Here is a 25,882-nt window from a genome sequence, read left to right on the forward strand (position 1 = left end):
GAGGAGCCAAGCGAGAAAGAGGAACTCTCTCACACAAGAACAAAGAGTGAAACATCATGCTGCAAAGATAGCTACCTGAGTTAATAATAAACACATAAATGGAGCTTGAGCTACCCTGGGTGCGGCACACAGTCTCCAATTTCCTTAGTTTTTCTCAAGGCAAAGGTTATTCTCAGGAACTAGTTTATGGCTTTATTTTGGGAGGTATTAGTTGTCTTGAACATACAGCTAGAGGGATATAAAAGTACAGCAAGAGATGTCTGAGTCTTTGTTTTATTAAATCTGAGACACATTTTGTTGTGTTACACCTGTGCTTAAGGAGGTCAACACAGACAACAAATTTAAGGCTACCATACATGTCTATAAGAGGCTGAAAAGACTGTTGTTCATTTAATTTAAAAGTACACACTTTTATCTTACAGTGTGATGTATTTCAAGTATTTATTTCCATTAAAGTTGTTGATTATGGTTTAGAGCTTATGAAAATCTTAAAGTCAGTTTTTCAGAAATTAGGATGTATTGCAGAAAAGCAAATTTGAAGGATTTCTAAAGTCAAAATGTTATAGTACAGCAAAATTAAGGTGTATAATGGGAAAAGCTGGCTTGACAGTCTTAGATATCCTCCACCAAGAGAGTAAGCAGCAAAAATCCATACAAGAATCACATTTTACATAGAGAGCTGTGTTGAATCATTGCTGGAAAGTTAAGCAGAAGGGAAAAGAGTAGTACAAAAAGTGCAAATGTTTGAGTGTAGCTCTAAAGTAAAGTACTTGAAGTGGTCAGTATGGCAAGAGAAGTATTGATTGAGTATTTAGTCCATTTCAGAACATGATGTTTAGTAACTGAAAGATAAGAATAATCTCGCATTACTGGAGTAGGAGAAAAACAGTGTGGTAGACAAAGGTGAATATGCAAGAAGATTGGAAGTAAGGTTCTTTTTAAGAGATTGTGGGGCATTCATTAGTAGGAACTGTGAGTGATGGATGTAGGACTACAACTCACATTTCTTGTGTTAGGTTCCTCCAAACACAAGTCATCTTCTAAGGTTAAAGTACATTTTGAATTTAATTTAGAAATCAAAATTCAAGAGTCTTAAGAGAGAGTTCAAAATACAAATAATCTGAGTAGCTTGAGGTTAATTGTGACGTTTTAACACCAGTGAGGATCTTGGGCAGCAATATTGTCCATATAATGTTGGTTTGTTATTTTAATGAGTTTGTTTACCAGGAAATTTCAAAGCACTTCATGCTTTGTGGAAAGTTTACTTTACAGCACGACTTGTCACCTGCCCACATGTCCAAAAGTATCAATACCTGCTTTATCATCATGGTTTCTATGAGCTTTATTGGCCATTAAGCTGGTCTAACCTTGCCCCAAAGTATGGTTTCTTTGGAGAAACTATGGATTTTTGTCAAGAAGAAAGTGTGAGATTCAACAATGCCGACGATCCGAAGGTTGCCATTCAAGAAGTCTGGGCTTCCTTGTAGACTCAGTAGAGCCTCCATGCTACAGTGCATGGAGGATCTACCTTACTAGTAGTGCACATCCTGTACATAAACACTCATGTATGTATTGAAAATCCTTCTTACATTCGTTCATCTTTAATATTGTGATTTTCTGTGAAATTGAATTAGGGTTTAGTTCTAACAAAATGTTTCTGAAATAAATCACCCCAAGTAATGAATTTATGTGATGAGTTTTAGTTTTTGAATCAAAACTTCAAAGTAAATGTCATAACATCTAATTTAATAAGATGGATACCGATATAAACAACTGCTAAATGTATGTTACTTTTAAGCTTTTTTAAGAGTTATATTGGTGTTTCAAACAAAACAACCAGTTTGTGCAGAACAACACTTTTGTGCGAAACAGAATAAGCAATGTCAAAGACAACAAAATGAAGAACAAACATCAAAAATATGTGGTTGTTTTATTAGAATTTCACATCTTTTATATATCAAAATCTCTGAAAATAAACAAAAACACTACAAGCAGAGCTCTTGTTTCTAGGTGTCACCTTAAACCGGTCTATACAGTAGCATTGCTGCATGTGTGTAAAACAATCACAATAAAAAATAAATGCAAACAACACCGCAGCGCCTTATGAGATATGCATGTGATTAAAATGAAACAACTTTCAAAAATGAAGTAAAATAGAAATAGAACAACTTGAGTCTTTATTTTTCATGGCATAAAAAATGAGTTTCTGAGGAACTTTTCTCTGACCTCTTCAGATCTAAAACACTTTTTGATATAAAAAAAATGATATAAATAGTATTACGTGTGAAGTTACAAGAATTTAAATGATGTCCATTTCACCTGGATGCTCCTCTCTGTAGAGCCCAGGTGTATGTAGGTGAGAAGGGCAGCCGGAAGGATGCAGCCTCAGGCACAAGCAGAAGAGGCTGATCTGGTCCGTTCCCTTTGCAGCCTACAGCTCCCACTCCTTGGTCTCCCTATACTGGAGTGTTATTACGCTTCAGTTCACTGGGTGATGGTGGAATGCGGTCTCCAAGCTTCACGCAACTGGAGGAATGACTTGGTCCCGAGGTCGCCTCCTCGGGTCCGGGTGCTCTCTGCCGGGGAGGCAGAGTGGAGCAGCGGGTTTTGCCCCTGGAACGTGGCAGCTGAGGTGGAGGGCCTTTCAGCATGAAAAGTTCACTTGAGGCTTGGGGCTGTTGGGTCAACGGTGTCTGTGGAGATGACAGGGACACAGGGCTGTGCAAAGGAGAGGATGGTTTCGGGGAAATGGAGCCCAAAGGAACCAGGGCAGTGAGCAAGGGCTGCTGCTGGAGCTTTGTGAGGCTGGTGGATTGGCTGGGCCGAGGCAGGCTGTAGCAAGTCTCAGCACCTCTGTAGCGGGAAGGAAGGGTGGAGCAGCGGGATTTTACCCTTGTGTCTGGCTCTCTGGGGGGTGGAGCAATTAGAGTCAACATCAGAGTTTCAACATTTGATTTTGTAATGTCTGGCCTGGAGCCTCTCAGACTCTGGGATGAGCCTCTTTGGGATGAGGGATGGGACGCAGGTTCCCTGTCCTTCTGTTGACTTTGCTTGGATTCTGAACGAGGAAGCTCTTTTTTCTCAAACATGCTTGATGAAGGCTCTTCATCTAGACGAATAGAAGACGAGAAACAGATCAGAACATATCATAAGAAGTGTCATGTAAATCACAAGTAACAACAGAGTTTTCTCCTCTTACCTAACAGGCCCAGCTCACTCATGAAAGAGTCCAGATCCACAGTAAAGTTTGCCTCCTCAGTTGCCATTGCTTCATAAACTTGACCTTCATTGCTCTTTCTGCTGTCTTCCTTTTCTCCTTCATCCTCTTCCTCCACTTCTCCACTTTCTTCCTTTTCTTTACCTTCCATCCTTACCAGTTTCCTCACACTCTTCACCTTTTGGCTCATCTTCCATGTTAGTTTCAGCCTTCTTCAAATGATTTATATACCTCTGGGTTGGTATCAAACCTGTTAGGTTCATCCAGACTGATCTCAACCCTCACTTCTTCCTCTTTCTCCCCCACTTGGCACACATCCTCCTCCTCTGGTGCCTCCTCCACTACAATGTCTATGTTGGCAGGAAAGCAAGGGCTTGAGGATTTTTGGGAGAGAGTTTTGGCACATGCTTCTTGGTCTTGTCCAAGCAAGAACTCCATCAATGCCATGTTCTCTTTTTTCAGCTGTTCCCGCAGTGACCGTGGGACATCTGGGATCATCCAAGCCACCAGCATACTGAGGAACATGGCAAGGTTCTTTAAGGAAAAAAAAGAAGAAACCAAGCAGTTTTTCTTTTGTTTTTGTCATGTCTGTGTGATAGGAAATGCATGTTGCAGTTTTCAGATTTTTATTTGTAAAATAACAAAAACAAAAACCGCATATTTTACTCCTCTTCTCAATTATACACGTGTTTGTGTTGGTTTATGAAGTGAAATTCCACAAAATTGCATTTTGAACAAGTGTAACATTGCATAACATGGAATAGCTCTAGTGCCATAATGCAATAGAAAGCACTGCATGAATTATCTTCATCCCATTCTTAATCTTTAGTTTAATTGGTCACTGAGAGTTAGACAGAATAAAATCCAGGGCCACGAAAATCTTGCGCAAACACCATTAACGTAGAATTGTCAGATAGGAGCCAAGTTTCACCAAATGCACAAGCTGGGAATTTCCCAGAAGGCAGTTGAATTAAGCGTAGATCTAAACCTTATTAATCCTCTGGTGTGATCTGTTCTAACCGACCAAAGACTGAGTCATTACCCATTTGGCCACAATTCAAATAAGTTTATCTGGAGAAAAGCAGGAATTTCACATCATTACTTTGAAGTAATCGCTCAAATCAAACTCAGTAATAAAAGAGCTAGAGGTATACAGCTAGGAAAAAAAAAATAGAAGCTTTATGAAAAAAAAATGTCAAAGCTCTAGATTGACCCAGTTAGGTCCTGTGTCTGAACCCATTAAAGCATTTTTGTTGGTACCTCAAAATGACTGACATTTTCATTCCAACCTGGTTAAGCAGGAATATCTCTGCCAAGAACACAAAGAATCTCCCAAAGGAAGCCTGCCAATATAGTAATATCATTCCCCAGACTTTAGGCTGGCCTTGGTGCCAAAGATACTTAAACACTTGATTCCACCAATATCAAACTAACAGTAAATATAAGAATAAATAGAAAGACAAAGAGTGAAATTGTTTTTTTGGAGCCTTGTTTAAAGAGATAATTATTAAATAATCTGACTGGCACCTAAGAAAACCAAATAAATGGCAATGAATTCATAAATTTAAAAGACAATGACCTCAGACCTCTGATATTAAGTATTTCAAACTGAAATAACCATTTAGCAAAAATATTTTTTGATACCTGGAAGAATATTACAAAAGCCAGTCGAGCAGCAAGGACGGACCAGTACTGTTTGGAGAAAGTGTACGCATCTGATGCCCATGGTGGATCTCTATAGTCCTTGTATCTAAAAGAGAAAAATGGATTAAACAAGAATCTTAGCTCACTGCACCTAAATGCAAATATATTCTGGTAATGGTGCTTTGCTCTCAGCATGATCCTGAAATCCTTGCCAAATTTTGCACCAAAGGAAGCCTTAAGCTTCTGGCTAAGGGATTAAAAGGAAGATCAAGGTAGGTCAAGGTTAGGAGAATCACTCTGACCTGCACATGGAGACACCGGTGATGAGTGTGGTGGTTGGTGCTGTGCCAGGAGGAAAGTTGCTGACATTAAAGTAGGACAGCGAGTGCTCTGTGTAGCCACTCATGGTGCCGTTTCCACTGTACATGTACTGGTAGACCATTCTTGGAACGAACTCTGATGTGAAGGAGATGACGAATGCCTTTAAAGATAAACACTGGAGGAAAGCTTTGACACGCTGCAGTTTTGGCTGAAACATAATGATCTGAATTTTAGTTTTCAAATGAGGAATCCAATACCAATTCAATTTTGGGCTTTGAGAGATGTCATATAACAACCACCTACGAGAGCCCTCAGTTAAGAGCACTGTGCGATGCAAAATCTCCACACAGCCAACAGAGAATCTACCTGAAGAGTCCTTTTTCCCAACGAAGGAAAAAGCTCCCTAGTTCATAGTGAAATCTTGTCCAGTGTGCTATTTAGAAAATATCTCCACTGTGATCTCTTTGTAAGGTCTTTAATGTTGGAGGACATCAAGACTATCCGAGATGAAAATAAGTCTTTCAATAATGTCTTTCATCGTTTAGCATGTTATGTATTGCTCTCTATGCCAAGTCCAAATTAACAAGTTTGAAGTTGTTTTTGTTCTGGCAGATGCCATCTTATGATTTTTGAATGGCGATCAGAATAAACAAGAAACTGAATTTTGCTCGAGACATACTATTATCAACTAAAATCTACAGCAAGGAAAACATCTACATTTCCATTTCTTTAAAGAAGGGACATGTTGTATTATTCCTTTTTTCAAAATCAGGCACATATTAGGGAGCTTGGTTTAGAGTGTAAATACATCTGCTAGTTTTCATCCTAAAAATGTATGTAAATAAACAAGTAAAATAAACCACTGATGATAGGTCGCAGACAGAGAGTCAGAACAGACACATGCAGACTTACATTGGTAATGACAGAGAACTTGCTGATTCCACACAGAATGTTGTACCAAATCCCTGAGAACAGCATGAATATAAAGAGACAGACAAAGAAAGAGAAGAGTGTCCAGTTCATATGAGTGTGTATGATTGTAGTGGGTTTTTGTGGTATGAAAAAGATGTGTAAGTTCAGCATGAAAAAAAAGAAAAATGAAGTGAATACAATGAACTACACATTATTTCTACACATTTATAGAGACTGAAAGAAGATAGGTCCTGATGTAAAATGATTCTGTACCTATGTCTTTACACCTGACTGCATCCGGTCGCCGGATCTCGGTGACAAATTTTGCAGCATCCAGCCGAATCTCAATGACGTTGTTGAGCAGAGCAAATGCAGGTGCCAGTGGGAAGGAAGCCACAAATAGAGAGACAAATCCATACTGGATAACTGCGTGAAGTATTGAGACACAAGTATGCATGATTAAAATTATTGTGCTGCTGTGATTTTGGGAGAATCAGTGTATAAAAGACTTGAAAAGAGACTAAATTATACTCACTCATCTCCATGTACTCTGGACTAACACCCTCAAATGGTTCAAGAGCAAAATCTTTGTCAAACTGTTGTTTTGGTCTTATCTCTTCTGTTTCATTCTCCTCGTTCTCTGCCGCTCTTTTCTTTCCTTTTTCTTCTTGTATAGTTCGGTACATCTTTTTCATTTTACTAACAAAGTGAGCATAAATAGGACAAAGACAAAATTAAAATTAAAAAATAACATTTTCACAATAGTCAGGATGCTAAGGTGTAAATGAAAACATAATGCTAATTATTTAAAGTTTTATACTTGTTTAAACATATGAATTTAACAAGAATTGTAAATAGGCTGTGTGACCCAAAGTTTTGATAATAGAGGCCCTAAATTGTTGATTACCTAATTTTAGTAGGAATATGAACTTTTTTTTTTCAGAACTACAACAGAACTCAGTAAATTCTGAAATGTCTACAGGAAGTTATAGGAAAAAAAGGTGAACTGAGACGGGCTTCACCCCCCCTCAGAAATAGTTTAAATATCTTGTGAACTGTGTTTTAATTTAACTATTGGTTATTAAGCTATTACAAAAATAAATACGGTATGAGAAGACACTGGTGTATACGTACGGGATAAGAATCTCAAAGACATTGTTTTGAATGAGCTGTTTTCCGAGCATAATCATGCTGAGCTGGATGCACAGCTCAATGAGGCAACCTGGAGGAGCGCACTGTGGAGAACAAATACATACTTTCATCATGATTGTTTAAACCACAGTGTCTAAATAGACTTTATTTTTAACCAGTAAATGTACCTTTTTTTTCTACACCTGTAATTATTTTGCTACAGAAGCAAAGTCTTGGTTGTTGGCAAGCACTTTACATTGTAGCTCCAAAGAAAAGCTTACTGAAAATATTATGTAGTACCACAGAATCAGATGTGTAGAAAATCGCTGCGTAAGTGTAATTTAATTAAATTTGCATATGCAAGTACATAATTGACACAACAGATACACAATAGATTAAAGCCAATAATAACCTCACCTAAGTTTACAAATTAAATTAAAATTTCTTGTAATTTTTAAACAATATTTAAAAGTTATACAATTTTCTAAACAAAAAAGGATTACATTTATAAAATGAAAACTTTTTCAAATGTATGCCAAGCATGTTACAACACTGTTTTGGGTTTTACTGTTACTTTACAACAGAATTCCTGTTTTGTGAGAATGTACCAATATTTGTCTCCAAAAATCCTAAAGCAGCTACATGCAAAGCTATACCTACCTCCTCCATTCTATAGTCTCCAAACACGTAAACATAATCACCGGGCCGCCCAGCAAACCTGTATGACGACAGGACCAGGTTAGTTGAATAGGACTTAAGGTCTAAGGCAAATAATTGTGAAAAAAAAAGGTGAAACACACCTGCCCTTGAAGAAGGCAACATAGAAAATAGGGGCAAAGGCGTTCATGGATTTCAGAAAGAAAGACTTAAAGATTAACCTTTCTTCAAACTCTTCCTCTGTCTTTGGAAGTTCTGTTGGAAATTGGACAAAACAATTAGCAATATATCAACACAACAATCAACACTAATTGTGTAATAAACTTAGGAAATATAACTATTACACTAAATTTCCTAAAACTGTTGAAATATGCTGACTAATTGCTACACAATTAGTGCTTGATTCATTCCTCTCATCTGTCTCCTTTAAAACAAATGCCCCATAGGGAAATCATTGTGAATTATTAACCATCCTTGATTAGTGGTTACTCTATAACAGCATTAAACACATTACCAAGCTCAGTCAGCCACACAGCGATTGCGCCATAGACCTCTTCTAATACCAGAACAACCAGCATGTTGAGGATGATGCCTGTGGTGGTGACTGTCATCCTCACACTGGCCTTGGCTTCCGGATCAGGGTTCATGGACCACACACTTAACATGCAGATGCGGTAAACTACCACTCCAAACACTGCAGAGAAGGTGACAAAAATCTAACAAAGAAATAAAACAAAATAAAAAGGTTAAACTAATACAGATTCTAAGGGAGGATACAACTACAGTTGTAGAGCATTTGAATTTGTTTATTCTGTGTTGCGCAAAAGTTATAGGCAAAATTCAGCTTCTTCAAAGTTTCCTTCTTCAAAAGAAGAAGGAAACTTCTTCCTTTGAAGAAGGAGCCAGACTTTCTTGTAATCTGTCAAAGAGGTTTTTTTGAGAGAATCAAAAAATAAATGACTCCACTGATTATTAGTGGAAAATGTCATTGGTTAATCTAAAGAGATAAGGAGCATATTTTACCCAATAAAAGCCAATATTATTTAAAGATCTGTTTAGATACTAAAATGAAATTACAATAAAGCAAAGTCCCAGAGAAAGATTAAAAAAATCATGTCCATCACTTGTATACAGTGTATTTGTTGCTGCCTCTTGGCTAGGACTGCCTTAAAAGATTGGTTTTTAATCTTGATAGAGATTTTTTTTATCTCAGTAAAATGTAGGTTAAAAAACTTAAAAGATTTTAAGAAAGGGTCATTCCTTGGAAGCTACCAAATATTGTCTGACCTAACCTTGAAAGACCCCATATATAGATGAATTTGGAGAAATCTAAAATGTTATGCAGACAAACCAATAGAGATTGACAGAACTGAGAAAAATAAAACAATCGAATTTTGTGAACTACCTGCGACGTCATGAAAAATAACCATAATGACTCTCTGTCTGTTAATCCACCTCATCCTTCTGTTAATCAAAAGATTAACTAGAGGATCGACAAAGAGACAGATGGCAAATGGAAAAGTGAGAACATGAAGAGAGTCTGAGTGCAGTACCAGCAGCAGCAAGGTGGACACATTGATGACATAACCTGACAGGTGATCCTCAATGTCCAAGGACTCGGGATCTGGCTGTCAAGGCAAAGGTACATGTTACGTGGATGCACAGAAAAACAATGGTTTCAGACGCATCCTTCACATTGCATCAGAGTCTGTGATTGGCTGTTTGTTCTGCCACAGACACACAATGTTAACACTGGGGAGGGTGCATGTTTGCCATCGGAAAGGACAGAAATCTCCTCCCCTTCCTCCACTCCCTCCTCCTCTTTATGTCTCTGTCAGTAATCTGGGCTAATCTCAGGCAGCTAATCTTCTTTGGACCCAACCCCACACAGTGCAGAAAGGGAAGTTCATTATGTACATACATAATGTCATGCAAGCAGAATTAGTTCACAGTAACTTTATTTTGACACTAACAATGTAAACAAACAGTACTGTTTGTCTCAATAACAAAAGCTACATTTCACAGTTGAGCAATATTAATATAAATAGGTAATTTATGTATGTATGTATGTATGTGCTTCATGAAAAGGGTCCATCTATTTAATGTACAGTACAATGGTACCTGGGAGGCCAGCATTTGATCGGTTTCTCCATCCACACTTTCTCCAGCTTGAGTCAACTAACACAGAGGATATAAAAAAATTGTTAACAAACAAAATTTGCCTTAAGAGTAAAAACTGAACAGAGATCTGAACATTTACATGTAGACTTACCTTCTTTTTAGCTTGTGCTTTCAATTTAGCCTTCTTCTCCTGAAGAGCTTCTTCATATTCAGGTCTCAGTTCATCCTGCAGTACACATCCAAAAACATGCACTTTAAAATACAACAACCATATCTTGGGGATTTACATTTTGCAATTTCTGAGCATTTCTACACACTGTTTTGCCATTCCATAACACGTGCATATACTGTAGTTTTATTTTCTGTTTATCCACATTTTCAGTGATTATCTTGTTTTTTGTCTTGTTTTTCTAAAATCTATGCTGTTCTGTTTTTTTTTTTTACTTTCTAATACAAAGTTCCCTACCTGAACTCGCTCCTTCAGGGCATCAGGAGACACATGAAACACAGAGAGAACAGTGGCGTTAGTTTAAGATTGTTTGTCCTGCGACCTTGCTGTGTCATTTTATCCCCCAACTGTCCTTAAAGGCCAGGACCAATCCCATTACTGTGCTTCACAGGGTAACTGTCTGTCAGCAAGCATTTTGGTTTGTTAGAGGAATTTAAAGGTCAAGTGCTAATGAGAGGCGTCCAGGAAAACCAGTATTCCTTTTGTGCATGGCTTGGGCCATAAAATGATCACTGTAGGCATTACTGGCTTCCTCTTTTACAAGCTCCAGTGCAGAGACACAGGTATGATAATTCATTCTTATGTGACACAATAAATTTATAAATAAAAATCTTTTGTGTCTACATATGTGTCCACAAATGGTTTTCTTGAGGAAATTCATTACCTCTTCATGTTCCAAGCTTGTAAGGTCCCACGAATGTTTCAGACACATCTGTCTCCTTTTCCAGTGCTCAAGAAAACATGCAGCTGCAGGACAATATGCACATAGAATCATTTTTAGAAAAAGACAAAAATAAATCTGATAATTTTGTCATTTACATCAAGCAAACAGAATGGGAAGCTTATAAACATCTCACTGGAATGGTGTTTTCAAAAAACATTAGAAGACAAATTATTCTCTTAAGTTAAGAGAAGAAACAAGTAAACAAAACTAGGTGAATAAATCTACTTACTCAAAACCTAATTAGAAGCTATAGTTTCTTACTTTAAGACATGCTATTTTTATATCATTTATATGGTACATTACATTTTGTCATGTTACAACCACAAATGTCAATGTTTTCTATTAGGATTTTATGATAGTACAACACAAGGCAAAGCATGGCCATGGATGGAAAGTGAACATATAGTTTTATTTTACAAATGACTATTTGAAAAGTGTTGCATGTTCAGTGTTTCTTTACTCCAGAAGTCAATACTCTAGAACCACAATTTACTGATATAAAAACTGCAAACATCTAGAGTGTATCTCTACTAGCTTTGCACATCCAGAGACAAAACATTTTCTCCAGCTCTTCTTTTCCAATTATAGTGGATGGAGGGTTTCTATAAACAGCAAATTTCAAGTCTTACCACAAATTCTCACCTAGACAGAGGGCTGGACTTTGCCTGGGCCACTCCAATAAATAAACTTGGCTTGATCTAACTCAAGTGTACCTCTTTTCCTCTCATTTTTCTTTCAGGATTGACCTGTTTTTAAATGCATCTATACTTCTTTTTGTGTCTATCCCATGAAATTTCTTAAAAATGCTTTAAGGTTTGTGGATGCAATGGTACAAAAGGTGAAATAGATCAAGGAGTTATGTTATATTTGTGGTTCTAATGTTAAATATGATCTGACAAAATCTCTTGAACTAACAGTAAAGTAAAGAAAAGAAACTTTGCAGAACAATTTATTTAACGTATGTTCTATATGTTCTTCCTCTGCAGACAGTAGCAAGTTTTCACAGAGAGCCTCACAGTCATTGGAGCAAAATTAGACTGATGCAACTAAGAGCATGATGTAACAACAAATCTCAACATGAAGACTATATGATGCAGACAAGACACTGAACTACATGCTAAAGTATTGGCATTAAGAAGATAAATTCCCAGCAAGACATACATTTTGCCCACTATTAATAAATATACAGCTTTGGAAAAAATAGGAGACCACTTAAAATGATCAGTTTCTCAGATTTTAGTTTTTATAGGTATATGTTTGAGTGAAATGAACATTATTCTTTTATTCTATTAACTACTAACAGCATGTTAAATTTTGTATTTATTTGCAGAAAACGAGAAATAGTCAAAATAACGTAAAAAATGAACTGCTTTCAGACCTCAAATAATGCAAAGAAAACAAATTCACATTCATTTTGAAACATCAATACTAATGTTTTTACTCAGGAAGAGTTCAGAAATAAATATTTGGTGGAATAACCATGGGTTCAGTGCAGTGGTCTCTTCATTTTTTCCAGAGCAGTATATGTACACTACTGTAGTGTTTCACCCTGCGTGTCTATGCAGTGGTGAAGAGTAATTAGATTATCCACTTAACACCTTCTCTCTGGTTTCCAGCCAACATAAAACTAAAGGGAGCAGACATTTTCTGTCCTGGGTGCTTTTCAAATAATGAACTGTAAAAATTATTCTCATTCAAGTCTCTTTTGTAATCTTGATCAAATAATGAATTGAAGTCTTCCTGTCTTTGTTTGGCTAGTTGTTTGAGTAGTTGTGTGCTGCTTTTTAAAACATTCAGAGTGAAGTGTGTAGTTGGTGTATATAGTTACCCCAAAGGGACATGAAAATAGCAAAGAGAACAGTAGCTCCATTGTCGAACAGGTATGAGGCTCGAGCCAATGAGCATACTGAACTCAGACGCCAGTAATCACACACGGCATCACACAGTGGACACATTGTGATATTCAGGTTGTCATCACATGTCTCCTGACTGAAATATGAGTAGAAACACATAGCGAAGTTTGTTACTTCTCTCTCTCTTTGAATAGAGTGATTAGTTTTGATGAGCATAGATAAAGTGTTTGCCTACCTTGGCACATTGGTATCTACGGTAAGTATGCCATACAGGAAGACAATGATGCCCAGCACAGATGGTGGAATGAGAAGCTGAGTATAAACACCCAGCCAGGCAAAATATAACCCAATTTGCTCTCCAAAGTACTTCCTGTAAACATGGAGACAGAAGATAAATCAGCTGCCTTCATCAGCAGGATTCAACTTATGTTGATAGGAAAAGCTACAAATCATTCTTATAGCCAACATCAAACAATAAATAAACTTAAAATGTATTAAATATAAATCTAACAATATCTTCACTGGAATGTAACTGAGCCTATCATAAGGCATAATTTGTCATTGAGACTTAAATCATCTTAATATACAGTAATAATCAGGGACATTTAAAAAATATACGCTTTCTGTAATACTGTAATTGTATTTCATCACAAGCATTCTGCAAACAGCAGTCAAAACTAATTGCTGAAAACAAATCGTAGTTTGCTAAAAGATCTTGTCACCTGATCAGGTCAACAGGCTGATATTTGAACATGACTCCATAGTTGGCCCACTCTTCATGAAGCAGCTAAACAACAAAGACATATATCATACAGGGTTAATGTACTCATTTATGTCTGGAATTAGGTCCAGTTAAAAAAACAAAAAGCTAATGATTGTCTCTTAGTACCCTATTGTAATGTATTAAAGAGTGACACTGTATTTTTATCTTGACGGGGTCTAAAGAATATAATCTACCAATTTATCTGCAGACATTTTAAGGAAGAAAACACCATTACCACTGTTACATACCTGTCTTTCATTTCGTTGATCTTTTGTTCCTCTCCGTGTGAATGGACCCTAAAGAAAAGCAGGACTACAGTTTTATCTCATGCATATAATGTAGCAAATTTTGTTGATCATTAAACACACCATAGTAGACCCCTGCTTATCCACAGTACATCATACACCTATAACTCCAACATCAATGTTCACCTCAGCTGTTTTTTGTTTTGTGTTATTTGTTTTTCTTTGCAGGGCACTATTGGCACTTAAACACTGTGGTAGGCTGATCTATTTTGAAGTTTCTTGTTACTAATTAAACACTGACTTTAAAGGCTTTGTTTAAACTATTAATTTAAACTAGCTTAAATGCATGTTCAAATGGGTTGCCATATGGCAAGAGTTTCCTTTTGTTGTAAAGTGCCTGCACTGCACATGTAAAAGAAAATGGATAACAATTTTGAAAATACAGTTCTGTTGTACCTTTTCTAATTGTTGAGTGTTCTTTCTACCCTATCAGCCAGTGTTGTCTTAAAACACTTAATTTAATAACACTTAAAAGAATGTCTTTGAATTAACATAATTCAATCATGGAAAGAATTTCCACAAGATTAAATAGCTTTCTTTCAGCATGAAGCATGTTTGTTGAGCTAACTTACGGTAATTTTCATGAGTTGGATCAACTTAATTAAGTAGTGTGAAGGTACCATTGGAAAATAAGTTGATTTCAACTAAATTTGCATTCATCTTAGTCAAGTAAAGGCCATTATTTGGTCCAAAACATTGCTAATTATTTGGGCTGGCTCTGTTAAATTACATTGGGTCCAACTATAGTAAATGAGTTGAATCAACCTTAAAAGTTAAGTTGAGCCAACACATTTGCTTTAAATTGGAATAACCTTAATAAATTAAGTTGAGCAAACATATTTGCTTTAAATTTTAATAACCGTAATAAATTGAGTTGAACACATTTACTTTAAATTGGAGTAACATAATTGCATAGTGCTGAAATAAAGCAAAGTAATCAGGTGAAAATCCTTTCCATGATTTTTTTATGTTAATCCAAAGAGTTATTTTTTTGAGTGTGGTTGCCAAAGCAGCCAATCCAGGAGCACCATTCATTTTCCTTGCCACTGATTGACTGTACCCCAAAAATGGAAATAAGGAAAGACTGTAGACATTAGCTTCTGCAGTAGTCCTAAGGTGATTTCCTTGTGTGTATTAATGCACACTAAGGTAAATTAGGTGTTTGAACTACTAAAACAGGCAGTCAAATAGCTAATTTTCAGGCTGTTGGGATCCCTATGCCCAATTGGTCCACTGTTTATGTAATTAACATTAAGGTAGAGGTAACATTTGCTGAGAAACAGCTTCATGTGGAAAAAACAAAACAAAGAAAAGTTGCTTAATTCAGGTTTCAGTTTTACTTACATCATGCAGTGGGAAGGCAGAAATGTAAACACCTCGAGCCAGTAATGAGCTGATGCCTTATGACACAAAAACAGAGGAACACAAAATCCGTTTTGAGACCACTGGGAATAAACAAGGAACACATGTAACATTTCTAAAAATTGTTTTAGGGTGCCTGCACTTGAAGCATATCTTGACACAGTCTGACACCATAGTGCCTGTTTTGTTGCTGGTTTATGGCCAATAAAATAATTTGGAGTTTAAAGATTTTTAACCATTACAACATGAAAAAGCTATTTTTGACTGTGTTTGTTTAATGAATTGCATTCCCACGACAACTCGGAGAGCCACCAAATCCACTCACCTGTGGTTTGGCAAGTGCGTGTGCAGGTAGTGCGTGAAATAATTTCAGCAACCTAGAAGCAGACATGACATTAGTTACCTATTTAAAATAAATTAAAAAATTCCTAGAACTTAGGGGTTGCTTTCCACTGACTTTTCCGTGACTTTGCTGGTTAACCTCATAAAACTTACTAGATAGTTTCCAAAGATCACCAGGTCCTTTCATGGAACTTTCCAAATACTTACCAGCATTTTAATTTAACATTCAGCTACTTAACTGATTATTGCTAAAAAAAAAAAAAGTTTTTCTAGAACTCACCAGGTATTTTCGTTTACTTTCATGGAACTTTCATAGAAGCTTATCTGGAATTTTGTTAGTTTCTGATAACTAATTTGCTTTCTGAAACCTTTGTTTCAGAAAGTTTTGTGGAGCTTGCAAGGAACTGACCCAAGTTCTGTAAAGTACTTGATAAGACCCATGAAAATCACAGAAAATATCTTGTAAGTTCCATGAAAGTAGCTAGAAAGTTGTGGAAATGTTCATTACAAAATCGCCCCTCAAAAATCTCTAAAAGTTCCAGAAAGAACTTGGTAACTTCAGAAAAGTTCAGTGAAGTAAATTTCATAATAGTACCTTGTTGTTTTAAGAAAGGTTCCTGATACAGTAAGTCTCATGAATATTACAAACTTACTGTATTACATGAATATTAAGAAAGTACCTTATATGTCCCTTAAAGGTTCCAGGAAAGTTATGTAAAAAAACAGCAGTCTAAATCCCAGTTCCTGATAGTACCTTGTAGGCTCTATATAAGTAACAAGTAAGTATGAAAACAGTCCTTGGCAAATGCCTTGTAAATACAGGCTTTCTTGATAAGTTCCGGGAAAGTAACCTCTTCTTTCAAGGAAAGTAAAGACTATTACATAAGGCAACAGTTGGGAGAAATCATCTCATAGACTCACTATTCTGCTCCGTGTTGCGTTGTCAAATAAAGTTGCTGTTGACTTGATGTCATACCTGCAAGAAATTACAACATTACAAACATCAGCTATCGGTTGAAGTAGAAATATATATTTAATTTAGATTTGGCATTTGGAAATTGTGGACAATGTGGCAAAGAAAGCAAAAGACCATTGAGAGATTTTGATGTTAGCATATATCAGCATATATAACTATGCTGATATAACTAAATCAGCATAGTTATATCAAATCACATCTAAGACATCAAGTCATGCGAAGAGCTTGCTCATGTACTCACAGGTGGAGCTTATCTCTGATGAATGAGTGTTTGAGAGTTTTGAAATTGACACGTGACTGCAAGTCTTTGTGGATGTCGTTGTCAGGGACATCAGGCTGAAATGGTCTGTTTAGTTGGGAGATGACAGTATCCCACATTCCAGCAATGCCTGTCCTTTTCCGCAATTCACATTTCTGTTCAAAAGAAACAAATGAAAAATCTTTGACCACTGCCAATCAACTAGATTTCATAGTTCCCTAAAAAGTAGATACTCATTAGCTGTAACATTATTAACATATAAATTTTTGTTTCCAACTAAAATGCCTGATATATTGTCCAATTATATAGCAGTGTATTTATATCACAAAGGACTGTTTGGACTGCCAGAATTGTTGGCTAATATATTCCAATTGTTATGAAGTTGCATTTTAAATTCTGATTTAATATTTATCCAGTGCGACAGAGCCTCACACCAAACACAAATGACATTGTCCAAAGTGCCAAAGGTCCCAGAGTGCAAGAAGCACCAAAGACAGGAAAGAATAAAATAGGCATATACAGTATTGTTCGGTCACCTCCAAATTTTCCAATTACAAGGTTTCCTAATATCACGCAGCCTGATTACCAACTATTTCTACCAGTGGTGACCAGTTATCTTCAAATATGTATGCTGAGTTAGGTGTCAAAATTATATTTTTCCAAGTCAGAATACTGGCTTTCTCAGTAGAATTACAATTTACCAAGCTGCAAGGTGTTGCTCCCTTTTCTTCACAGTGGTCAAAATATTATGGCTTAACAGTCTATATAACTCTTCCTCAAAGTGAGGCTTTGCAAATGGCCAAAAAGTGCTGAATAAACCTAATATTTTCACCATTAGGAGAGGAAAACAGACTTACCTTTTTCACAGCTACCTTGATCTTCTGTAACTCTGCCTCACGACTGAGAATTGACCATGGGATGTGCAGTCGAATGAAGCTGATGCCATTTAACTTCTACACATTAAGACACACATGAAAATGGGGTAAAAACAAATGTGAAAAGCCATGTTGACTCATAATGAGCCTAATTCAGTACCAAAAAACATTGCTTTTGTCAAGTCATCATAACAATCTGATCTGGAGTAAATTACAATGCCAAAAAGGAGAAACATCAAGAATAACCTGAAAGAGTGGATTGTATCTTTCCATTAATCTGGAAAACAATTTGAAGTTAATCTTTCTCAGTAAGAGAGACTATTCACGAGTGACAAAACATTAAGAACAGCTGCTAATCTTTACACTACTCAACGTCTCTGGAAATTTGACCCAAGGTCAAATCCAGCAATGCTCAAATAAATGACAAAAGTTGTATATCTCAATTGCAGAATTTATGGAGATCAGATAGTATGTAGGTCTGCAAATTTGCAGCCGAGATAACTGAAAGACTTCTTGAAGATCATTCTTTAGACACCTGAATCCAAAGTTAAGATATCTGATTATAACAGGTTGTGCTATTCTTTGAAAAAAATAAAAATAAATACTGATTATCAGCTCAAATACTTTATATCTACTGTGAAGCATCCAGGAAAGAGATAAATTAGGCTTCTTTGCAGTTGTAGGTTTTGGGTACAGTCATTAAGTCGACCAAAAACTCTCTGTTTACCATAGTATATTAAGGTCAAAGAAGAGACCACCTGTGTAACATTTCAAGCTAAAAGTCAATTGTAACAATAATCCTAAAGCATAGCAGCAAATCTAAAACAGAGTGGCTAAAAAAAGAATGAAGGAATTGAGATGGCTTAGTTAAGAAATCCAGACCTCAAAATATATACTATTTTCACAAAGGACAGGTTTAGATAGCTTTTTCCTATAACAAATAAAAATTTATATGTTTTTTTTATACCAGAGAATTTTTGTTTGATCAGAGAGAACACTAAGAGCAAAAAACATAAGACATCTGTGTAAAATGTCTTCACTGCACTGTAGATGCTGATTGTATATTGACAATATTTTAACAATAGATAAAATAGGAAAAACATTCTTTGTTTCAGAGGTTATAGACTATATAAAATGTAACACGTATTTATTCAAATAATATCTGATCTGGTATCCATTAAGTACTTGTTGTCAAATATATTGTTTATTATGTACAATCTTTGTAACCACATTCAGGAATCCTAAATAAACCCTCAAATGTAACTCTCGTCCAGTAAACACACTTCTCAATAGTGAATCACTCTCTAAGAAGGTCTTGTAATCCAGCCCTTGGCTCAAGTTGCTTACAGACAGTGTTTTTAATCTGCAACCAAAACAGCAGCTGATTTAATGCATGAGCAAATGGTGTGCAGAGACTGACACAAAATTACAAACTTTCCTTCAGAAAGAGGAAAAATGCATTCACATAAACATGCTGGAAATACAAGAAAACAATATGCAACAAGATGGTCTGTTATCAGTGTAAGGATATATGGTTACCTACTTCTTTGTCACGTTCAATCTGTAGTCCAGCCTCCAGCAGACCTGCTTCAAACTCCTCCCTCATCAGAGCTTTCTCCTCCTCAGTAAGCTTTGAGTCTTCCGCATCCCCTCCTGCTCCACCTGCCTCCCCAGATTCTGCTTCTGCTTCCAGTCGAACCGGTAGTATTATTGGCAAATTTCCATTGGAAGAAATGGACAATCGGGGCTTAGAGCTATGCCTCTTTTTGTATTTGTAACAAAGTATGTAGTCCACTTTTCTCTTGCCATCAGCAAAAAAAAGTCCAGGTCCAAGATCAATGCCAGACTCCTAACAAACAAACAAGCAAATATTTAGGTTATGATTACTAAAGCATGTAATCTAGAAATAGGAGAAAAAAAAAGTGAAACCATTTTTTAAAGGAAAGACAATCTGTTAAAGATTTATCCTCAGCAGTAATCTTACCGGTGGCGGGGGCTCACTGCTGTCAGGGAGGTTGACAGGTCCTCCATTGGCAGCATCAAGTCCAAACCCAGACAGAGATCGCGCCAGTGACACAAGCTTTGCTGAGTGAAAGGATGATGACTCACTCATTGCTTTGGTGAAGGATATATGCCCTTTTCCGTTTCATCCCTCTGAAGGAAAGAAAAAAAGCTTTTTGTTTTTCTTTGAGCTTAAAAAAGTCTTTAGCGGTATTAAAACCGTCCACACCTTTTATTATTGCTGATAAATGGTTTTTTTTTGGGCCATTTTTACTTTTGGAGATGAGCTTGAAGTCTAGTCCTCCTTGCTAGCACCTTAATCTTAAGCTCCCCCACAAACTCTTTGTCAGATTCAGTTCAGAACCACTTCAAAACAATAAAAATCTGAATGTACACATTCCTTTCACTTTCTGTCACTCCCTCAACATCTTATGACCCTCCTGAAGGCAATAGCAAAATGCTTTTTGTCTTTGAATCATGAAAACACAGATGGCTTCAACCCAAATTAAGGCCGTTAATGACTCTGACTGAAGTCCAATAACCATAAAGTAGTAATAGTAATAAAAGGCCAGGAAGAATAAACAAAAAATCTAATTTGAAAGCCACTGATCCTCACATACCACAAACCTGTCCATTTACACATTGCACTGGAACACCAAATGGAAACGCCATTCTTGGATGAGAAAAAACCCAGGAATGCCATGACAAGGTTAAACTGTTGTAGATGTGTTCTACACGTCCTTCAGTGTAAAAATAAAGCTTCAGGATGTCCAGAGCTGCTGAAACATGTTTGTTTGTGAAGGGAAGATTTAAGTGACCATCCCTCTCAACTCAGGGTCTTCGCCTGTGCAATAATGAGTGTCCTTAAAAAGAAAAAGCCTTCTGCTCACAAATTCACTCAGATAAATACATTTTCCAAAAGAATAACTTTGAAAATATTATACTCCTGAAGAGGACCCCTTCTTTTGGATAATCTTGTAAAAATGACCTGATCTAAATCCCTTTAAAATAGAATGAACTGTTCACCCAAAAAGGGTATAGGTCTTCAAAAGGGAGTCAGTCTTATCTACACCATCTACACCATTCAGTGTAGACGGTTTAGACACTGCACCATCTACACTAGCCTACTAGGAACATTCAAATTAAGCATATCTAAACCAGTTTTGGAATGATAAACAAGAGCTATGTAGCTACTCATTATTGAAAACATTTTTGGATCCTTTTCCAATCCAATCCTTTTGATTTGGGATGTATGAAGATATGTTCTTGATTAACAGTTTGTTTCAGTGATGTTAAGGGTATTGGTTTTCATTTCTTTCTGAAAAAAAAAAACAGTAGAAAAGCAATAACAAAAATTACCTCTCAAAAATGACCATTGGAGGTTTTATGACACAATACACAGTGGAAGTCTGTTTAGGCAGCCATAAAAACTTAAGCAAATTTAATCTGCCCTGCCCATGTCTTTCACTAATTGGAAGCCGCAGAGTCAGATTAAGCAGTGCAGCAGAATGAAACCCAGACAGCACAGCTTCAATCTGCTGGGGTAATTTGGTCAGTGGGCTCATTCTGCAAAGAATAAAATACGCTCAGAAATTCTTAAGCATTACACTATGAGAAGCAGATGGAAATCCCTACATTTAATTCTACCAAAAGAAAACATTAAGCATGGTTCAACATGGCACACAAAAAAAGACAAAAATTCCCAGTTTCTGAAATATTTTTAAAGATCCAACTTACTGTAACACTAGACATATCTTAATGTTTGAATGACAGTGTATTCTAATTCAGAGCAGCAATTCAGTATACTTTCTTTTATTAATTATTTAAAGACTTTTACAGTCTATTCACATGGTGCAAATGAGAAAGGTCTTAAAAAAGCTCTTAACATGAATGGAGATGATCTAAATATAGTGTGATGTATTAATAAGACTAGAAGGGATGAATCAATCAATGAGCCATTTTTTGTCGATAAGCTCTAATTGGTAAAGCACTGAACAATATACATTTCTGTACTCCTATTTACCATTGTATCAAATCAAAGAACTCCTACCATTTTCAGTCTATAATAGATTCGTCAAAATCTGATGTACTTTTTTCAATTTTTTTGGAGATATCAATTAAGGCTTATGGATATTTGCTTTGGTGCATTAATGGGGACTATCCTGTAAGTAATTTGTTTTGGTCGAACTTGAAAATGCTAGGTCTATCAAATAAACTGCAACACATTTATTTTCTCTTTCATGTCTTTAAGTGCTTAGGGGAAAAAATGGTTATGTCAAAATCGGTATTGATCAGTACAAAATCTGATCGGTGAATCTCTAAAGTCTAGCATTATCACAGTGGCTTTGCGTATTTCACATCACAAAATCAGATTATATTAAACGTCTTTAATCGGTGAAGTGATTTTTTAATTTTTTTAAACAATGTTAACATAAATATGTGCTGTCCTGTGTGTTGGAACTGAAACCAAGAAATTCCACAAACTCAAAGGTAGAATTTTCAGTCAAAAATTATGAGGTCTGCAGAGACACTTACTTAAAATAATTGATGGTGAGAAGAGACTACAATCTGACAATACTCAGTTATCCACACACATAATGGTCCCAGGCCAGGCCTGAACATAATCCGTCCGTCCTTTTGAGAAACCAGGGAAAGCTGTGAGACATGTAAACACAACAACAATCAACCAAACTGCATGTTGACAGTAAGCACATTGCTTTACCTGTCAATCCTTCTACACATGTGCAGCCACTTACCTCATAATCTCAGTTAACCAAGCATTAAGAAGCGCAGTGCCAAGATGGAAGTGAAGATTATTTATCTCTTCAGGTTCAACCCTTTACACCTCAGCACACTGAGATGGTTGCAGAAAGGGGTTTTAAACCTGACTGCTTGTGATTCGGTCTGTTTCAACTTGTGTTGTTGAGACCCAATGTTAGCATGCAGACTCTTAGGTGGGAGAAGATCATGCATTCATTCATTTTCCACAAGGAGTCCAATGGAGGTTCTGGGTATGATTGCTTTAGCTTCCAGTAGAAACAATGGACTGGTAGTTATTTTGACAAAGTATTTCAGTTTTTTTGCTTTGTTTTAGTTTAATTTTTTTTTAAATTTATTTACTTTAAACATTTGGCATGTAGTATCTTTGTGAACTGCAGTTTTGTATTGATACTATGCCTTTTTTTCTAGAATGTTTGGTTTTTTTGCTTTCTGTAGATCTATATTCTTAAACTATGCTTTATGCCCATAGAATTTAAAATTCAGAGATAAATTCAATGATGAGTTTATTTTATCAAAGGTATTATTTTGACCACCTGGTAGGAGTTTTGCATTTGGATTATTGCTACCGTTTCAAAACAATATCTGCAAATATCAATTCTGTGTTCATACATTTACTTTTTTCACCCTGTTTTAGTAGAAATTGTATGAGACATTATTTTTTACACATATTTAGGTTGCTTTCTCATTGTGGTACAGAAATAGGTCTGACAATTCAATGCATTTTGATATTAAAGAATGTTGAATGAATTTAAAAGCAAATGATGCTGTTTTAAAAAAGAGAAAGCTAGAGAGACAGAAAGAGAGAGAATGAGAGAGCGAGATAAAATGTGTGTTTAACCCATCTACCACACATTCCTTCTTGGAGAGCAGAGGTGATTGACCCAGAAATTAAAATACAATTCCTTCAGGCATTGATGCTCTTATTGCTTCTAGGACTCATAACACTGATGATGTTCATCATGTCACATTAAATTCTTAAGAAAAAAAGGTGTCATGCTAAATTTGCTTTTTTTTCTAGATTGGATACTCTTTTTAGATTTACACCTCAGTGAATTTTTTTCTTAAAAGGTGAGTTTTGTTAACAAAGACCTACTTTAGTGCTAACTTAGTAATTGCTGATGCTTTTGTCTCAGATGCCCAATTGTCTCAGAGTCACAATTCATGCCAGTTGTAGATGTTTACTTGAACACCAGATTGAGTATTTGTCCCTCCTTTGCTTTAGATTTTTGTAATTAAATGTTAAACTTCACATTGATTCTAAAATTTGTGATAGTTTTAGCTGCATGTGGGACCCAAAATGAATTTTTCTGAGGTCCCCATAAATTATTGTTCTGCCCCTGCTGCGATCCTCCTGACATTTCCCCTTGGCTTTTTAGTGTTTAAAAGGTTCAAATTGCGTTCAGTTTTTTTTTTTTTTGCAAATTTTATTCTGCCCCCTGTTTATTTTGGAGAAGACACAGAGAAGAGTGCGCCACTGCGTGTGCGCCTCAGTGCGAGGCTTAAAAGCTTGTAAACCTGCAGTCAGCGCAATCAGAGGCTGGACTGCACTCTCACACTGACAACCATGCATCACCAATTCAAAGCAGATTACACATCCTATTTAAAATACATTGACATGTATCATTGCATTATGCCATAGCAATAATACTAAAGCATGTATGTAGAGTTTGATAGAAACTACATTCACTTTTAAATTAGGTTTTTGAGAAGTTTGACAAAATAACAGTTAGGCCTATGCTCCACATTACATAATTTCCACCTTGGCTAATTAATCCCAAGGTAGATGTTTCGCACTGCTTATCAGGCTATGTGATTAATTAAAAGCAACAGTTGTACGCACATATGGATGGATGAAAAGGGGGGAAAAACACCATTAGCACTCCGTTACACCGCTTTGGAGGCAGCATTTAGTAAACATTATAAACCCTGGATTATCTTTATGTATCCTTCTGGCTAAGTAAAGATTTGTCATATTAAAGAAAATTATCTATAGATGACACTGCTAGAGCACCATAGGAAGTATAAACTCCAAAAGATGCAAGGGGAAATTTTAAACGCACCTAGTATCAAAGAAAAGTAAACAGAAAACTCACCAGTATCCACGCGAAAACAGTTGTTTGTTAGGGGGATAAATGTTAAGACATGACACCGCCCGAAGCGTTGAGATGGTGGACAATCCGCGCGCGCTCTCGCAACCACTGGCTTATTGCGCGCGAACAGGGCGGCTAATTCCCCGAGCAGTCCACGCAGAGAAGAAGGAAGGTGTGGGGCATATTACTGAGCCATCATGTGTGTATGTGAAGCAGCAGGGAAAGAAGAGCTTACAGGTGATCAGACTCTACCTCTGCTTCTATCTATCTATCTATCTATCTATCTATCTATCTATCTATCTATCTATCTATCTATCTATCTATCTATCTATCTATCTATCTATCTATCTATCTATCTATCTATCTATCTATCTATCTATCTATCTATCTATCTATCTATCTATCTATCTATCTATCATTAATTGTTAGCTCTGTTGCTAATAACTATTTTATAGCCCCTTTTAACCAAAAGGTCAGCAGTTATTCTTCTACTTCATTTAAGAAGGATAGAGAGGGTTACGTTTGACTATTCCAACACAAGTCCACATCATTGTCCATCCTTTAATGTACTTAACAGTGACCAGGAGTTGCTTTTCTACAGCCAGACTTTATTAGACTCATCTGTTTAAAGCATAGGTTTCAAGTAAAACTCCTAGTAGGGCTCACCAAAACTCTGCATGTCTACATTTGTGATTGCATGACCAACAAAGCTTTTGTTATGGCAACTAGTTACCATTTGCTGTACTTTTCTAAATATTTCAGTGAGAGATAACACCACTATAACATTTATTAGAAAACCTTTTACACAACTACACCAGGGTTTCTATTAAACGTGATTGGAATGTATATATATATATATATATATATATATATATATTTTTTTTTTTGCCAGTTGTTTGTTGATTCTTACGTTGTGTGTGAATTGTGAGACAGTTATTTTTTGTTTTTGGGCATGTGCACCGACTGATGGCACCCTTTGAATTTCGTTGTCCTTGTGACAATGACAATAAAGATTTATCTTATCTTATCTTATCTTATCTTATAAGTACAATATATTTGAATGTAAAAACTTCAGTTTAAAGATTGCAGTAAGCCTTTACCACTTCTGTGTTGGGATGTTTATTTGACCAAATTAAAATCATCTTAAGTAAAAATAATACTACAGACAGGACTGTACAGTAGCTTAGGTGGTAGCACTGTCCTGGTCTGCAATATTAGCTTCTTTCTGCATGAAGTTTGCATGTTCTCCCATTCCATGTGTAGGCTTTGTCCCAAAGATACAAAAACATAGCTGTGTGATTACTCTGAATTTTTCTTAG

At 36.3% G+C, this 25,882-nt stretch overlaps 1 protein-coding gene across 1 annotated transcript; it reads right to left on the minus strand.

Annotated features, from left to right (window-relative positions):
• Positions 1 to 1,911: 1,911 nt before the first annotated feature.
• Positions 1,912 to 24,675, minus strand: LOC116729584 (anoctamin-1). The gene is given in 31 exon segments (XM_075074339.1): positions 1,912 to 3,109; positions 3,200 to 3,368; positions 3,370 to 3,426; positions 3,428 to 3,751; positions 4,862 to 4,967; positions 5,164 to 5,342; positions 6,095 to 6,147; positions 6,368 to 6,520; positions 6,630 to 6,793; positions 7,229 to 7,329; positions 7,886 to 7,943; positions 8,026 to 8,137; positions 8,397 to 8,598; positions 9,436 to 9,510; positions 10,004 to 10,060; positions 10,155 to 10,229; positions 10,470 to 10,481; positions 10,897 to 10,979; positions 12,785 to 12,945; positions 13,045 to 13,179; positions 13,532 to 13,596; positions 13,821 to 13,868; positions 15,222 to 15,277; positions 15,565 to 15,616; positions 16,503 to 16,557; positions 16,799 to 16,971; positions 17,674 to 17,769; positions 19,235 to 19,540; positions 19,676 to 19,845; positions 22,228 to 22,347; positions 24,567 to 24,675. Coding segments are annotated over 29 exon segments (3,909 nt in total). The 5' UTR covers positions 19,805 to 19,845; positions 22,228 to 22,347; positions 24,567 to 24,675; the 3' UTR covers positions 1,912 to 2,456.
• Positions 24,676 to 25,882: the final 1,207 nt, after the last annotated feature.

The sequence above is a fragment of the Xiphophorus hellerii genome, chromosome 2 (assembly GCF_003331165.1).
Source record: "Xiphophorus hellerii strain 12219 chromosome 2, Xiphophorus_hellerii-4.1, whole genome shotgun sequence".
Lineage (NCBI taxonomy): Eukaryota > Metazoa > Chordata > Actinopteri > Cyprinodontiformes > Poeciliidae > Xiphophorus > Xiphophorus hellerii.